We start from the raw sequence: 17,666 nt of genomic DNA, 5'->3' as shown, positions 1-17,666 counted from the left end.
TACGATTGGGCGCATATACCCCCCACAACGTGGTAATAATTACTTTTTTTTTTTCACTCTTGGGGTCAATTGGTCCAGCCACATGGTCACATCGAGATCATTACCCACAGACTAAGCTAGGTACCTGAATGCCGTGTAAAGCCCAGCCAAGCACACTAGTCTGACCAAAAATCTTCAATTATGTATCCACGACACACTTTTCCCGTCGCTTACAATTTGATCATGCTTAATTGATCCATGGTTAAATATCGCTGTCATGACTGTCCCGTCCCGGAAATAAATCGATAGTGTCAAATAACCCCAATTAAGATCCTATAAAGACTCAGGTTTCTTCGCTTCGAGGGGGAAGTGGGGGGGTTGTAATCAACCCTATTGTTCCTGCGATCTGCACTCACCTCTGCAGCCCAATTTGGTACCTGCACCATCCTAGCCCGGGAAACTACAATTTCGGGGAGTTCGGGGATATCTCTTGATTACTGAAACATTTCAATATTTACTGTCTCAGTCGCTACTATACTCTCGGCAAAGCCTTTCACCGGTGAAGTCGAAGAATCTAAAGGTTGAATGTCGATCTTATCCACATGTTCAGTCCCCAACCCTTCCGAGAAATGCCGAGTGCACGGTGTCGGAGAATTTGAATGGAATCGGCGATGCTACTCCGTAGTTTCCGATCAAATATACCTGGGTAGTGTGATCTAGTTATGCAACCTATCCCTGATTATTATTATCCTTCTAGCCTTTTCACATATCTTTCTAGATGTCATTTGAACTTGTTTTTCTTTATTGCCATGTTCCTGTACATATCAAACCAGAAATCTTTCTAACGAAGGAGCTCAAACACTAACAATGCGGCCAAACGTCTAAAAATGACGTCCGAAGAAGACGTTAGTTAAACAGTTAACTTCAATAAAACCTTGAAACATCCCTAGTCTTATATTAACGTTTCTTCTTGTGGCGTCCTACAAAGCATATACCATGCGGGATATATTCTTGGCTTGGCCTTCGGCCGCAACGCACGGATCTTAACCCCTGATGCCATGCTCACTGGACCCGTTATTATCGTCACTAAGGGGTACATATACTCTCCAAGTTGTGGGCACAGCGTTCATACCTATTTTTGAGTGAAGATCTTTGTGAAGATCTTTGGGGCTTGGGCCCTCGACTGTGTTGTTCACCTCATTGATCTCGGTCGAACACTATCATTGCTTCCCATCTGTACTCTCGAGTTATGAACGGGATAATTTATAAATGACATTCTATTGTGCTTTGTGATTTTTCATACTGGTTATTTGGTCAGACCCAAGTAAACAAGTCATGGATTGTTTCTATGGACTCCATTGCGGTTTTTCCTTGCAACTTGGAAGATCATAGGATTATCGTTATTTATGCCATCTCATGTTTAGGTTTGTGTGTAGGGAAATAATAAGGGCTTACCTAAACCAGTTTCTAAAGAATCTAGTTCTTAGCTCCTTTTTTTTCTTTTTCCTATGCATTTGACTTGCGCATGTCATCCGGGGACATGGAACGGAGGAATTCGGCCTCTGATTGGTCAAAAACGTCAAATGTGGAGAGCTTCGCGGGGGGTTGTTCAGAACGTCCCATGCAAGAAGCCTCAGATCTTCAACAAGGGTGTACATTGTACAAACCATACAAACCATCCCAAGTCACGTTTACTTTATATCTAGACCAATTGGGTCTCCACAAGAATGGCCGATCCCGTGGGCCAAGCCGGGACAACCCACTCAAGGTCCTCCGCACCACGGGTCCGCCTCACCTGCGAAGCATGTCGCCAGCGCAAAGTGAAATGCGACAAGTCAAGTCCTTGTACAAGCTGTCAGAGACTTGGCCTTGTGTGTGTTCCCGTGGAACGTGCGCGTCTCCCGCGCGGTCGCACGCGAAGACCTGAGCGGATTGTAGGCTCGGACAAAGAGCTATCTGAGCGGGTAGCGCGACTCGAGGAACTCTTGAAAAGAGTCGCCAATGAGCGGGAAAATGAATTACAGGTTGCCTCGACTGTGCCTGTGCCCGCATATCCATCCACACAGCAGCAATCGGCAGCAGAGGCCAGCAACGCCGGTCCTAATATTTGGCAGGATCGGAGTGATAACTTGCCCGCTACAGGTCAACCACATCTTCCTCGTCCTTCAACTGCCTATGTTGGGGGTCCATTTTGGGAGGATATTATGCAACAGGTAAGTTCGTTGAATTCATGATTCGTGAATATGATTTAACTTTATGTTACAATCTCTAGACCCAAGAATTGCGCAGTGTCCTGGAAGGTCGTCTAGAAAATGAGGACCACGCTATCAAAGAGTCAACATCCGGTTTTGGCACATCGCTTGTGAGCTCAGAAAGTCCTGAAAGCTTGTCAAACTCACCACAGGCCAACGGCCGATTAAACCTCCAACCGCAAATCCGGCACAGGTTATGTGACATTTTCTTCCACAACGTTGATCCTCTCTTCAAAATTTTGCATCGACCGTCACTACAAGCATTCATTAAGGATGGGAAGCCTTATCTTGACTATGAGCAGGATCACCAAGCGCCAGCCACCCTTGCTTCGGCTATCTATCTTTGCGCTGTGTGTACTCTTGATGAAGTGGAATGCCAGTCAATTTTCAACACAAGCAAAAAGATAGTAGTCGCAGAATTCCAAAGAGAAACCGAATCGGCGCTCGCAAAGGCAGACTTTGTCACGACAAACGATCTCACTGTTCTCCAGGCTTATATTATCTCTCTGGTGAGTACGACTACGAGCTTTTCGTCTTTCACGCCTCTTCACGCTACCAGGATATAAGCTAAACACTTCTAGCTCGCCGCAAGATCTCAAGACCAAAGCCGAAGGGTGTGGACCATGTTGAGCATGGCACTCCGAGTAGGCCAGGCATTATCTCTCCACATCCCCCAACCACCATTCACGGTACGCCCTTTTGAGCACGAGATGCGCAAACGTGCATGGCTAGGAATCGGCCTTCTCGATGTAGCAGCTTCGCTAGACAGGGCATCCGAGCCGATGATGCAATCCGCATGGCTGGATTACAACCCACCGTCGAATATCAACGACGAGGACTTATGGTTCGATATGCCAGGTCCAATTCCCCAACACATAGACGGCACATTTACCGACATGACCCATACTTTGGTCTGTGCAGCGTCAGCATCTGCGACCCGAAGCATTGCATTTTCAGACCTCATCGAGCCAGCCGTGACTATCATGAGTTTGCGGCAGCAAGTCGTCCACGATTTCCAACAAAAGACATCAGATCTTTTGCGCGGTTGCAGGCCCGATCTGTCAGAATTCCAGTGGTACGCGCAAAAGACAGGGGGTGTTATGGGCAGCTGGCTGCAACTAGCCTCCCTCCGGCCGCTGCAGCGAAGTCTTAACTTTATTCCCCCGAAAGTCCAAGAGAACGTGCTTCTCAAAATCGCGGCTGATAATCTGCTGTGGTCACAGGAGGCATACAACTACCCAGGTTCCAAGTCTTGGCGGTGGTACGGCTCGATGTGGGTTCCGTGGCACGCATTGGCTGTGGCCCTTGCCGAGCTCTGCGTCTGCAAAAATCCCGCGGTGATGTCAAAATACTGGACCGTCGTTGACGATATCTACCAGCGCGCGCGGCTCATAATCGCAGATTCTGAGCAGGGGATGCTCTGGAAACCTCTGGAGAGGCTCATGGCACAGGCGAAGACGCGGAGAAATGAGCTTCTGGGTGCTAATGCTGATGCTCCTCACCAACCGATGTGTCAATATTCTTTCGACGGCATTGCTTCTGGGCCTTTCTCGAAACAACCTGAAAATCAACAGAATGTTACGGACTTTCCGCTTGGTTTGGGACAGGCCGTTGATGCACCGCGAGACTCACACGTCCCAGAAGTGCCGACTTCCATTTCGCCGACGCGCTGGCCTAGTGTGTGGGATGCAATGGATTTGAGTGACCCGACCTTGCAAAGTGGCTCCGATGACACGGCTTGGTTGAGTTATGAGAACTTTATTGAAAATGTTTACGATAGCGTTGATTCAATTTTCTTACCACGGTGAAGAAAACTTCACGGGATGCCAGTGAAGAGGAACCTGGAATGCATAGCTGTCTAGGTACTATATTTAGCAGTGATGTACATTAATACATCTCCAGCCGTGTCACGATCAGTAACTAGGCACGTCAAATTAGTTTAATTTAATTAAGAAGAATCTCCACCACGGGCGAGTCTCCCAACACATCGACACATATGCATATATACGTTATCTCTCTCCCACCCCTCACACTAAATAGCGCGCAAAAGGCGAGAGAGCATGGAATGATCCAATTCTTTAAATTCCGATAGCGACGACCTCTGAATGGGAAGAACGCGGTCGGAATCTGAGCTGACCTGTTCACCAATGACCTGTGTATCGCATTCATGATGTGTCGTACCGTCAAAAACACATTGCCACCCAGTACCTATACCATTTGGCTCGCAATCAAGCAGTGAATAAATACCTGATCCCGGATCCTGGTTGGATTCAGTTGATTGTTAACTATTTTAATCAACCAAAAGCAAATTTCCGGCGTCGGGCAATAAATTTTCGATGAGATGGATAAAGTGTCGCAGGGCCAAGTTCCCAACTTGACTCAGAAACCTTGTGAGCATCATCATTCGCACCTGAACTTTCGACGTCCGGGGTCTCTAGTAAAGCCTGCGATGTGGATGGCAAGGGAAGCTCGTCGTCGAGAAGACGTTGGTAAGTGCACAGTCTTTCTCTTTGCGTGCATTCCACACAGGGCATTTCGCCATTACAGGCTTTCCTAAGGCCTGCGCAACTATCACAGGCACGTTTTTGTTTCCCACCGCGCTCCGGCTCGGGGATTTCATGGCCACTGTCTATACGGGCCTTGCACGATTTCCAATGTCTTCGTAACACATCTCTGGGTACTTTCGTCAGCACACATGACGGGGTGACATATCTTTCTTCGGAAGTGATGGAAGATGACACACCCTCGGCTGAATGTAGAGCCGCAAAATGAACAATGGTGGTTCTTTACCGTGTAATCTGTGGGAAGTCATTACTGTACTCTGTCTCTCCGAATATTATCGGGAACATACGAGTAAGGCCATGTCGTTTCATATGATCTAATCGCTGGAATTTGGAGGAGCATTCTTTACATTTCCACATCTTTGACCCTGATTTGGTCTCCGGTTTCCGTAGTTGTTTCTCCATGTGGGGTTGGCGTCGGTTTAATAGAGGGCCCCGAAAAAGTGATAAGTGATAGATAATCTCGTATGGTGTGGATCTCACAGAGATGATTTGCGTTCAGAAGACGGACTATAAACAGCCTTCGTGTGGGTGTATCCCGCCAAGACACGCCGGATGAAACTAAAATTGAATGTGCAATCCGAGGTTCGAAGTCGGTTATAGACTTGGCGCGGCTCAAAGTGACGATGATGAGCGAGACTCGGTAATTCGACGGTGGCGATTGGCGCGAGAAAAGGAGAGGTCGGTTGTAGAATTCAGCCCGTCGCGATTCCCCCACCGATGACGAACCCAAAAATTAGGCCTACAATATAGTAAAGGGGGGTCAGAACAATCAAATGTTTTAAAAATATATAAAGGATCAATTAGCGAGATTGTTAACTTACCAGTCTCCCCAGTAAATCGGATTCTTAAGACAAAAGGACAGTGAAAGAGGACTTGTCTTGAGTTATTAGCCTGAAAAGTAAGGCAATAATATCAACCAACTGAACAGATCTATCACAAACTTGAAAATATGCCTTCGATTGGTTCATACTCATCAGCCATGGAGAATGATATGAATGAAGATCACTATAACAACTGGCCCAATGATAAAGGTGTAAGTCAAGTGATGGGCACCTCGATCTATATATATATATATATACTAATCCCTGCACAGTTCGATCCCGAATACGAACAGCGTAAGCCCGTTGAGCTGTCTGTGACCGGACAGATTCCTGCCTACGCCGCTGGAGTTTTGTACCGTACAGGTCCAGGAAAGAGCCAAGTTGAAGCCGAGAATGGAGAAACACTACGCCTCTCCCACTGGTTCGATGGATTCGGTCAAACTCATCGTTTCCAGATCCTTGCTCCAGATGATTCCAATACTTCACCTCGAGTTTTGTACAACTCCCGCTTCTCAACTGACGACCTGATCGAAGAAGCAAGAAAGACAGGATCACTGGATATGGTCGGTTTCGGACAGAAGCGAGATCCTTGCAAGAGCATCTTGGGCAAAGTCCAGACTGAGTATGTCCCGCAACCCACTCCGTCGAGTAAGAATATATCTGTCACCCTTTCAATCAATGTCCCAGGCCTCGATCCCCAGCCCGAAGAGTCAACCTCACGCTGGAGTGATTCCACGGGGATTCGAACTCTCTATGCGAAGACCGACTACAACGCCTTCAAGAAACTTGACCCAGAAACCCTGGAGCCCATCGGCCTAGCCACACAGACCAATCTGCACCCTGAACTTTCGGGCCAACTCTCTGCATCTCACGCTCGATCCGATCCTATCACTGGAGACATGTTCAATTATAATCTCACCCTGGGACCAACCTGTACATACCGTGTCTTCAGGGTCTCGGCTTCAACGGGGGAGACCACAATTCTAGCAACCTTCCCCGCAACACCATCTTATCTTCACTCCCTCCTCATCACCGAGGACCATGTTGTTCTATGTGTGTGGAACGCGCACGTAAACCCACAGCTGCTTGACTCCTCATTTCTGGATGCAATCTTGCCAACAGACCCAAGTCAGCCAGCAGTGTGGTATGTCATTGACCGTAAGCACGGCAAGGGATTGATCGCGACATACGAAAGTCCTGCATTCTTTTGCTTCCACACGGTCAACGCATGGCTCGAACCCTCAAAGGAGAATCCCGCGGAAATGGATATTGTTGCAGATGTTGTGAGAGCCGATAGCTCTGAATTTGTGCACTCCCTCTATTACGAGAACTTGATCTCTTCGTTGGATACAGCCAAGGCCTTCCAAAAGAAGAGGGACAATTCTTTCCGTACATCTTTTGCCCGGTTCCGTCTGCCTGCGGTGCCTTTCACACCGTGCACTGATCCAAAGAAAGCGACAGTCGAGTGGTCCGTTTGCAGAACGTTGTCGCCTGAGCTGCCGACTTTGAATCCGAAAATAGTCACCCAGAAACACCGATATGTCTATGCCGTGACCTTCCGTGGAGAGTCAACTCTGACGGATGGTATCATGAAACTTGATTGTGATACTCAGCAAGTTCAGCTTTGGGCATGCCATGGCCAATCGCCCGGTGAGCCCATTTTTGTGGCTAACCCCGATGGAACTAGCGAGGATGATGGTGTGCTTCTTAGCGTGGTTCTCGATGGAATGCATGGGAAGAGTTATTTGCTCTGCCTCGATGCTCGTAACTTGTCGGAGCTTGGCCGAGCAAATGTCGATGGGGCCATTGGATTTGGATTCCATGGACAGCATGTTCCCACTGTGGGTGGAATTCCTACGGGTGACTACTGAGTGTGAAGGTCCTTTTACGATATTATTACTGTTATTGCCCAGATTGACATCTGTTAGATTCCATAGTCTAATCTTAGGTTCTTAGCTTTCTCAACTCTTCAATCAGCTTACGCTGCACCGCAGATTTTTGACGTAGACATCTATATCGAATGACTATTGTTATGACACAGATTGACATAGATATATCAATTACTTCGAATCATATCATATTATTTCCCCACCATAAACATCTACCAACACCAACTTGACACGCAGATCGTATAGTGTGCTCTCATTGGTTAAATTTCTTGGGAACCAAACCACCTGGGCATGCCCTAAGATGACATCAACCCTATAACTATATTCATATATCATTCCTTAAAGCTACATATTCCAATTCAATTCACATTCCAAGATGGCACCTCTAGGCGAAAACAACATCTCAATCCTCCTAGCAACAATGCAACCAAGTCTAGACCCAACAACTTACGTCTTCCTCACAACCAAATCACCCCTCCACTCACTACCCCTCTCGACACTCGAACCGCAACTAATCGTCCAAGAAGAAGAGGGCACAACGATTGTGACAACAGAAACACTCGCCACATCGCATGGGTTCAACGAGTTAACTTTCCCTTGCAAAAAGATCTCTCTTACTATCCACTCCAGCCTGGAAGCGGTCGGCTTGATCGCTGCCATTACTAACCGGCTGAAGGACCACGGTATTAGTACCAATGTCGTCAGTGGGTATTTCCATGATCATATCTATGTACCCGTTGCAAAGGCGGAGGATGCGATGCGGGTTTTGGAGGAAATCGCTGCTGAGGCGAGGGGATGAGAGGGGATTGTTTTTGCAAATGTTTAAATGCTGGATCTTGTCTATTCTTCGATGGTGACTGCAAAGGGTGTCTAGGTTTTTTTTTTTTTTTTTTTCGTGAATAGGTCTACACACAATTAAGCAAGAGAAAGCAAAATAAAATAAAAGCATGAATTAAACCCTGAGTCTCAGTATACTAACTAATGAATCTCGAATTTCTATCTTAAGCGACGCCGGAAAAGATCAGACATCAAACCCACCCCATACCCAATACCTAGGTAGTAATGCAACTCCACTCTGCGGGGGCCTTTTTTTGCGAACTTGGACTTAAATCAAAAGCGACAAGCCATTAAAAAACAAAGCAAAAAGAAAAACAAGAAAACACCGCCAATGTGGTCCTGGCTCTTAGATATTGTACATTTAGACAAGACGGAGGAACTAGGAACCAGAAGGACAGTGAGAACATGAATAATCAGGGTATTAATCGTACAGAGATATTGATTCATGAGAAAAAGAAAAAAGAGGCAGTTTGCGACACCGGAATACATGTAATAGGAAATTTAATAGTCTACCTCTTTCTCGATCACCATGATTAACTCGGTAAGCTCCTTACGCAGCGCACGATTTCGGTCCCAGACTTCGACGATCTTGGGACGTTGGCTGGTGAAGCAGGCCTTCTTCCAAGGAAGACCACCGTATTTGGACGTCGTCCGGTTCGGCAGGCCTCGGGCAATGTTGCGCAGCACCAATGCAGCTTTGTAGGCTACACCGAATGGTTCACCCTTTTCATTGATAGGAGTATCCATATAGTACCATTTGCGGACGATACGCTCTTGGAGTACTACACGCTTGGCGGTTGTGGGCTGTGCGTCTGCGGGGCGATCTTCGGGCAAATGGGACGAAACATGACCAGCGACCATGGATGTATTGGGGCTGGGCCCAGATGCTCGGAACCGTGAACAGTGGTCCCATTGACAGGTGTGAATGGGAGTCTCTGCGGGTTCAAGTTTATACTGACCGGGGGTGTCTGTGGGTTCCAGGTTCATGTGGTCGCCGAAAACGTGATTCCGGAGATCTGTCGGAGATGTGAATGCACGTTGACACATCTTTGAAGGCTTTGAGTTGTCCGCCCATCTGCAGTAGGAATAAGGGAAGCCCTCAAATGTGTGTGCAGTTTCTAAAGGTCGAATGCCCTTGATAATGAATTTGGTGGCAGTGCCGGGGCCGTTGATGACCTGGGCTTGAGCGTTTGTGAATGTGTTGCTGACGTTCTTGATGAACTCTGCAGCAGGAAGAACACCCCCTCCAGTAACACGGGGATCTGCGAATCGGCTTTGGTAGGCTTGCCATAAAGCGATCTGTGTGATCTCGCATTCTGAATCCTCGATGAAGCAGCAACGCAGCCACTGGGAGCTTCGCTCTGGCTCGGAAAGTTCCATGAGTTTTTCCAAAAGCTCTGGGGATACACGAGGGATGTCAGTGGGTGGAGGTGCGACTTTTTCTTCCTGGAGAACAGTTTCTTTTTTGGTAGGTCGTGCTTCATAGGTCAGCAGTGCGACCATGCGAGGGACAAAGACGATTGGGAAATTGAGGACATCCATCAATGTCTCGATGTTGTCATGACTGAGTGTGTATTGATACCAAAAGTCCAGTGCGCCACTCAGAATATCCTTGTCAAGGTCAAGAAGTGTGTGATAGTACATCTGCTGAAGAGTCGGTCTGGTCAGGGTTTCCATGGCCCGGTTGGCATCCGCATCGTCTAGCTCAGTACCGAAGTGTGTCAAAGCCCACAGGGACCGCACGACGTGAGCGCGGTCTGGGGAGTCAAGGCAATTCACCAAAGAAATCCACAATGGATCTTCATGGTCAGTTCGTAAGAACTTAGTGACCTCCTCGGCGATATCTAGTGCGTCATTTTTGATTTCGTTCAGTCGAGGTTGATTGGGAGCATTGATCAAGATAACCAAAAAGTCCCGTAATAGACCATTTGCATAACGTGACACATAGAATGCGTTCTCCTTCAGGAGCACCATGTTTCGCAACACTAATGTGGCCTCTTTGATGTTTCTCAGGCGATGATTGAAGTCGTACGTCTCGAGGCTGTCGTCTGGGAGGTTCACTGGGATTTTGCTAATTTTGTCCAGAATATCCCGGGTGCCATGCAACGAATTGAGCACATTGACACGGTCAATCGGTTTCCGGGGATCATACTGGAATTCCCACTTCACCCCCGTGCAGAGTTGTGTGATGTCAAGGGCTTTCTGCATCAAAGTTTCCGCAAGCAAGGGAAATCCTTCAAATTTGAATTTATCCCATCGTTGATTTGAAATTTGTACCAGGTGGTAAAGCGCAAAGTCGACTTCGTCTGGAATACCTGATTGCAGACCGTAGTGGGCACGTTTGTAGATGTGATCCGCTAAAGGAAACAAGACCGTCAGTATCTCTAGTTAATTTGTGGAATGGAAGGGAGACTGACTCCTTGGAACCTCCAGATATCTCAGTGGGAAATAAGGGTCGTGGTAATCCAATTGCCGGGGCACTTTCGAAGGGTCACGCAGATGGGAAAATATGACTGGTCGGTTCCCTGGGGTCGGGACTTCCCTCGTCGACATGGGAACCTGTCGATTGTCTTTTCCTTCCCAGCTATCGACCACGAACTGCGCGCTCTGGGGATTGGCCGTGGGATTGACGTTTACATGATGGGGGCTGGTTGGCGGTTGTGGTGATGTGAGCCCGTGATGGATGTGTGATCGACGGGCAGGGGTTGTATCGGGGATGAAGGGTTGGTTGATTTTTGGAGCATGGCGTAAGCCCTCTGTGGGTGGAGTTAGTATAGGTACCACACCTGCCGTCTGAGAGATGGTAGTCTTACGTCGCAGCGAGGTGCGAGGGGTAGAGCCAGACATGGTGCTGCTTAGGAACGCGACAGCGTTGCGCCGTTCACGTTTTCAGACGCACGGGGTGGTTCCGTCCTTGCAACGGAAGAGACTGACAAACTTGACCTCGAGAATTCGAGGGGCAATCGAGAATAAGAACTTCTGATCTCAAGACCGAAGACTTTGAATATATGGCTCGAGGGATGCTGCCCTTGATGCGTCTTCGTTTGCAAATGAGTCGAGCAGGAGAAATTGCAGGGGTGTCAAACTTGCGACTTCGTGTGGCTTTTGAAGGATCGAAGTCCGAAGGCGATAGGTTGATTCTGACCGAAAGAGGTGATAGTGACGACCAGTGGCTGTGAGACGGCTTGAGTCGCAGGTTTCGCGCGTTCGAATGTTGGAGCACTGGATGCGACGGTGAAAAGAGCAAAGTGCCCAGCAGCAACGTCAGTTCTAATGCAGTAGTAAATTTGCGCGTAGGCGATCAAAATCAGCGATATGGTTCAAAAGTAAAATAATTGTCAATGCCTTGCGGCCCTGGAGGGCTAGAGCTGGGCTTGCGATCAACGGCACTGACCAGCCAAAAGTCCGCGCTTCTCCAGGGCGCGTTATCGGATTATTCATTGTTCCTATTGATGACTAACGAAGATCATTGTATGGACGTACTGATGCCTCAGGCTGCAGAATTCCGGAGGATTTATTAATCCTACTCCGTACTCGTTTTATAAGCTATGTTAACTACTTATAGGTTAATCAAGGCTCCATAGTTAACTAGTTATAAATTGTTTGCAGAGCCGATGAGACAAAATGATCAGTCTAATCAGTCTCCAGTCCCTGGCTATGCAATTTACTCATTTTCTAATTGGAAGTTCAGCCACATAGAGTGTTCCTAAGGGAACCCACTGATGTCTTTTCGAGTCTCATCATCACTACTAAGAGCTTAAAATATTTTGAATTAAAATACAAGCCCCCGGCATACTTTAAAGCTGCTACATAGGGATTTAGTTGCCTATGCTGATTAAATATGTTGATAGGGTGGCCAATGCTAATCAACTCTAGGAGTGCTGAACTGAGAGCTCTCACCCTCTCCCTCACCACGAACATTATTCCACTACCCAGGTAAACACCACGCTCCTTCGTCATCTATATTATATCGATGGATATCTTCTGAGCTTGTACCCTTTGTTGATTACTCTCCCTCTATAAGATGCAGCATCTGCAACCACCCATCCCTCCCCAGGTCCTTCGTTTACCCATTGCCAAGTTCTCCCATACAACCACTGCCATCGATCATGTCGGTCCACTGACCTGGAATCATGTCCCTGGGAATGGAGACCTGACTTGCATATTTGAGAAGTTTCTTGATTCCGGGTCTATGCCATCCAGGATAGTTCAGAAAGTGGTTCGAGGTGATGATATCCTGGTACACTCCCACTTGCGCATAAAGCTTCACAGCCAGTAATGCTGAACATCTGGGTCATCAAATCTAGGAGCAGCTTGATCTCGTATTCTTCACTCGCATGGTAGGAATGCAGGCCCAGCTGATTCCACCCCCAAGGTCACACTTTGCTGTCGTGGTAAAGTCGCCTTGTCTTGCAGTCAAGTATCCTCATAGTGAAATACATGTGTGTATATTCTGCATATGTTTTTGGTAGTGATTTCTAACCTGATTGTTTTCTGTATCCACAGATTCGTCGGTTTCAGATCAAGTTTACTACAGAGCGCGACTACTTCATGGCCTTGACTCTTCTGGGCGAAATCAACTGTCCATTGACAGAAGGCAAGATACCACTTCCAGTAATACAACGGTTTCCTTCAGTGTCATCATGGACATCGGGGCAGCTGTCTTCCATTGTCCCCAGGACTACAAATACAGCGTCAACTTCAACTAGGGGCAATGGAGTCCACTTTTACCCCACGGGAGCTTTAGGGTCTGGAAGGACAAGTATGTACCGATTTCTCTGACAACACCTCAAGCAGCTATCTCACATCCTTGCTTTGGCTAGCACCCATTCGAGCATCATCTCCTGCGAGCACTATCTCACACCCAACATCCAGATTGGGCCCTGTACCAGCTTTCAACCCCTCATGCCAAGGTATGAAACCGGTGGATTTGTCTCAACCACCGAATGCATCTGCTATCGCACACACGTCAAACAAAGAACCAGAGCCACCAAGCTCTCAGCTTTCCATTATATCTGCAATTCATGATGTCGATCAGTTAAACCAGATGCTCCCTCCCAAGAGAGACCTTCCCTTCTCAAAGCCAACCACAAGGAAACCACAATCTGCAAGCTTGACTCGAACAGCACAGAAGAATCCCCAGCCAGCTCTGTTGCCAAGTTCTCAACACACTGAGCCAACCGAGGATCCACAGGCTGATCCACAACCCCTCGTAGTGGAGCCTAATACTTATTCTGCTTTGCCCGACTCCGATTCACAGCTCTTATCCCAAACAAATGCTTACCCCGAGGCTAGTCAGCCATTATTACTTTATGAAGAGCCTACTGTTTTACAAAATACATCTCTAGTCTGCGAGTCTGCCCAACAGACACCCCAAGTACCCCGCGTTCAGAATACATCGCACTCACAGGATAATCTAACTAACTCAAATTCCAACGACAACCCGGCCAGCAAACCGAACAATAAAGCTCCAGGCACGACAGAAGACCATCTTGCGCAGTATTTGTCCTTACCAACAGTTGAACGAATCGCCTTTCTTGAGAACTGGATGTGTGAATTGATCAACGATGACAGTTTCATGACTCTGTGCGAGGACGTGGATGGAACATGGAGGCGGTTTGCATTCGGAAAAAGGCAGTGAAAGATATGGGCTACTATTTTCTTGTTCTATGGAATACTATATCTTATTTACTAATGTCTGCAAGGTAATTTTCGGCTCATCTTCAGTCTTCCTCGTCCAGTTGTATCGTGTGATCAATCTGAGTCCCAGACAAATTTATCAAGAGCAAATGCAAATGCATGTTCCACTTGAATCCCCATTGAACATATAATGGCAGCCATAGACATTAAAACACGTAGTATAGTATAGGCCCACTTGGTCACTTTGATACTAAAGCATCTCGTGCCTCGATCCAAGGCCACCGAGGCCCAATGCGAGGAGATAATGGGACAGATAGGTGTTTGTGCGTGTTGTAATAGTGCGGTAGTGCTGCTATCGGCTACGCCACAGGCGCAAACTATTTCCGCAGTCCGTTGGTATTCGGGGATCATCGGAGATATCTCCAAATTCGAGGCTAGTTCCAACCTTCCCGTGCATCATTATAAGGTTCGGCGATCTCACCCAACGTTACACAAAATCTAAAATCCACCGATTATTACTTGGATATGTTATCTAGATTACTGTATCGCAGGTTAACCTCCGTATATCTGAAAACGTTGGGCAGGGATCATCAGCTCAATACGAAGATTGCAGGACACGCAATAAATCAACATATCTCTTGAAGATCGAGGTCCAATTACCTATGATAGACCGATTTCATGTCATGCACATTAAGTGAATAAGAAATGCTTAAGCTCTGGCCTCTATCGTATGTCAGTTGCTCGAATATACCTTGGATTGTAAGATATTCCGATGTTTCTCCCGAAGTTGTTATTCTTCATGCGTCAGTTTTCCTGTGGTGAACAGTCAAGATAGTCATTTTACTATACGTCCCGGTATACAATTGGCCGGTACTACTGGAATAATGCACATCTGGCGGGGCAAAAGGAAGAAACAGGTCTGGAGAAGAAGGCCCTAGAGTATGGGACGAAGGCAACCAACGTGGAGAACGATTTAAACAAATACGAGCTTCTGACTTTGGTATGTACGTCGAACTGCAATCTACTCCATACAGAGTCTCTACTGAACTCAAATATACTATCTGCATAAGTAGATATCCGTGCAACAACACCGACTCTCTACTGTCAGAATCATTCGCGTGATATTTCACATAAATACCCCCTCCAGTCTCATAGTAGATAGATAAATTAAACTCATCAATCAAACATTCTTACCGTTGAATCCCACATGCCTTATATAGCCCGGACAAGTGCTCTCCCCGAGCTAGCTCTCAGTGGCGGGCTCATTGACCCCCGAGCCGATACACAGGCTTCATTCAAAAAACGGATGAACTGCCGCGACGCAACCGACTTCATTTCCAACACCAAGCTTCCATCTTTGGAATCGATGCACAAAATGGCTGGCGTTAGTCCTACAACTTGGAGTGGGCAACGCCGCAAGCCAGATAGCGAGTATCAAGCCAAACTCGACAAGATCCTAGCCCGTTCGAGGGAGCTTGGGCTTTCTCGCAGAGAAAAGAGCCCAGGCCAGCCCTTGTCCGACCTTGTACCGGGGTTGGTTACCAGCGGTGGTCTCAGTCGCTCGCCTGCTTTCGATTGTCTGCCCGTAGCCTCCCACTGGACTGATCGTACCGACGAGGTTTCGGCAGAGGACCCTGCTGCCACCATCCGCCTTTCTTCCACATGGGGTACAACTCATCTCATTGGAGAAGGAACTACCATGGCCTACCCTCTTGGTGCCCCTTGCTGGTCGCTCAAGACTCATGGCATAGGACCGGTCGAAGCTGGGTCAAGTAAATTTTCTCAGCAGTACAGCCCTGAAACCGACACTCTGACAACATCGGTCACCTTGGCACGTCGTCTCGATACCCCTCAGACCGGGGAGTTCTGGCAGCCGCCGCAAGTACCTCTTGGATGCGCAACGCACGCGTTGCAGACGCCGTCGATTGTGCAGTCGGGCTTCTAGCCGACGCCTCGGCTCTCTTGGAAGCCCGTGATAAGGTAATCACAACTGGAACGACAGAGCGTCTAGGATTTGCAGAGGTGAGAGCGATTGAACTGCCCTCTTGGTGCTCTGCTCGCAAGCCCCTCCCACCGAAGCTGAGTGGCGTGGCGCTCTCACCCGATCAGATCACTGCCGACCTCATCGCAGCAGAGGGCTGCGAAGGCCCTCTCCTCAATACCAGCATTTTCTCCATGGGTGTGGGCTACAACCGGGGCGTCTATGGTGGTTCAATCTCTGGCTTGTGGGCTCTCATGGACTCGGGTTTTGTCCTTGATTACTCTGTGGGCGTCAAAGACTCCGATATGGCAGACAAACTCTTTTCTGCTTTCTCAGATGTAGCTGCCGTTGCTGAAGTATCCCCCTCTGCTGGCCCACACATCACCGATATACGAATCGTCAAGGGCTGCAATTATGGATGTTTACGCCAGAAGACCATTATCGAGGATGTCCATCCTATCCCCTCCCGCCCGTGTGTTGTTATATGGGACGATCTCGCCCGTCTTGCCCGTTATAAACTAGCGGATGCCGTCTTCTGTCACGTCTACTACGACGCGGGTGGCGGTGAACAGATGGCTGCTATCGCCGGTCTTGGGTGCGTTGCACATGACTGGATTGATCTTGGAGCTGATGTAGCATGCGGAGAAGTGAGCAACATCATCCCTTCCCTGACGCGGGGGTCTTTGGAGGAGGAACCACTAGCTGAGGTTTACTCGCGCTTAACTGGTGCTATGATCTGGTATCGGGACAACGACCCTTATAACCCAGCAGCCCTGTGCCTTCTCTTCACGCACTGGTGGCAGCTCGCCAACTGCAGACACAGACCCGTCACGCTTCTCGGCAGGACAGATTTCGGTGTTGAAGCAGCTATCGCCGCCACCGTCCCGACAGAGAGACCCTCGTTGGAACACTTCCGAGCATGCGGCACTAAGGTCGAGCGTGGGGAGCATCCTTTCGCCAACGCCGAGGCACGGCTCCAATCAATCCTTTCCTCTGACCCTTTGCCGGAAACTCGTGCAGTTATCGACCTCCTTGTAGCCCCTATCCTCGCTTACGTGAAAGGGGCTGATAGCCTACCCTATGAGAGTGAGTACGCTGGGGCCGTCCTCGCTGCCGAACTGGCTTATCCCCACGGGCAGAAAATCATAGAGCTATGGGATCTTGCTATCGTTATGTGGGAGAGCGGCGCATTGTGGGCGGCTGGAATTGCATGTCTTTGCTATACGCACAATGGAAAGGCCAACTGCGACCGGGCTCGGGATGACTTGGCTGACACCACCTGGACTTGATTGTGCCACCGTTAACTGTCTCCATCTGCGGAAACATTCGACTATGTGCTCATTGCTCGTGCCAAAGGGCCGCAAATATGGTCTGCAGGCTGAAGTCATGGACCCCAGGGAGACCACCAACATAGAGCTTGGCGCGTAGCGTCTTATATGTCCTTCGTTGTTGGCTAGTTATACTATAGAACACAGGCCTCAATAAATGAATCACTCAACACATGGAATCCAGCAAGTGGGTAACTTCAACGCGGGCATCAGAATTGCACCTACACCGGAAAACAAGCACCTGAGAACTTTATAGACGAGACTTTCGTATTTATCAATCCTTCAAGCAGAATAAGTGAAATGTGTGGTATTGAGGTTAAAAGAATGCCCTACGAAAGTATGGTGACAAGCGCAGGTACACGAAGGCTGTGCCGA

At 48.2% G+C, this 17,666-nt stretch overlaps 6 protein-coding genes across 6 annotated transcripts; 5 read left to right on the top strand and 1 right to left on the bottom strand.

Moving 5' to 3' along the window:
* Positions 1–1,706: 1,706 nt before the first annotated feature.
* N7487_001587 (Zn(II)2Cys6 transcription factor) lies at positions 1,707–4,039 on the top strand (the record flags this gene model as incomplete). Its single annotated transcript, XM_056869335.1, has 3 exons — positions 1,707–2,192; positions 2,252–2,740; positions 2,813–4,039. The coding sequence occupies 3 exons, from the start codon at positions 1,707–1,709 to the stop codon at positions 4,037–4,039; spliced, it is 2,202 nt and encodes a 733-aa protein (XP_056734119.1).
* A 1,705-nt stretch (positions 4,040–5,744) lies between these two features.
* Positions 5,745–7,487, top strand: N7487_001586 (carotenoid oxygenase family protein; the record flags this gene model as incomplete). The annotated part of the gene is made up of 2 exons (XM_056869334.1): positions 5,745–5,828; positions 5,889–7,487. 2 exons carry the CDS (start codon positions 5,745–5,747, stop codon positions 7,485–7,487), a joined length of 1,683 nt encoding a protein of 560 aa, XP_056734118.1.
* Positions 7,488–7,881: 394 nt separating this feature from the next.
* N7487_001585 (ACT domain-containing protein) lies at positions 7,882–8,304 on the top strand (the record flags this gene model as incomplete). The annotated part of the gene is made up of 1 exon (XM_056869333.1): positions 7,882–8,304. One exon carries the CDS (start codon positions 7,882–7,884, stop codon positions 8,302–8,304), a length of 423 nt encoding a protein of 140 aa, XP_056734117.1.
* Positions 8,305–8,843: 539 nt separating this feature from the next.
* Positions 8,844–11,189, bottom strand: N7487_001584 (putative chromatin remodeling complex subunit (Rsc9); the record flags this gene model as incomplete). The annotated part of the gene is made up of 3 exons (XM_056869332.1): positions 8,844–10,699; positions 10,760–11,098; positions 11,156–11,189. 3 exons carry the CDS (start codon positions 11,187–11,189, stop codon positions 8,844–8,846), a joined length of 2,229 nt encoding a protein of 742 aa, XP_056734116.1.
* A 1,177-nt stretch (positions 11,190–12,366) lies between these two features.
* N7487_001583 (uncharacterized protein) lies at positions 12,367–13,983 on the top strand (the record flags this gene model as incomplete). Its single annotated transcript, XM_056869331.1, has 4 exons — positions 12,367–12,582; positions 12,650–12,784; positions 12,849–13,104; positions 13,166–13,983. 4 exons carry the CDS (start codon positions 12,367–12,369, stop codon positions 13,981–13,983), a joined length of 1,425 nt encoding a protein of 474 aa, XP_056734115.1.
* Positions 13,984–15,189: 1,206 nt separating this feature from the next.
* Positions 15,190–17,252, top strand: N7487_001582 (uncharacterized protein; the record flags this gene model as incomplete). The annotated part of the gene is made up of 2 exons (XM_056869330.1): positions 15,190–15,754; positions 15,838–17,252. 2 exons carry the CDS (start codon positions 15,190–15,192, stop codon positions 17,250–17,252), a joined length of 1,980 nt encoding a protein of 659 aa, XP_056734114.1.
* Positions 17,253–17,666: the final 414 nt, after the last annotated feature.

Source organism: Penicillium crustosum, assembly GCF_028827405.1.
Source record: "Penicillium crustosum strain IBT 35664 chromosome Unknown utg000001l_segment0_segment0, whole genome shotgun sequence".
NCBI lineage: Eukaryota > Fungi > Ascomycota > Eurotiomycetes > Eurotiales > Aspergillaceae > Penicillium > Penicillium crustosum.
This window is presented reverse-complemented; position numbering and strand designations above follow the sequence as displayed.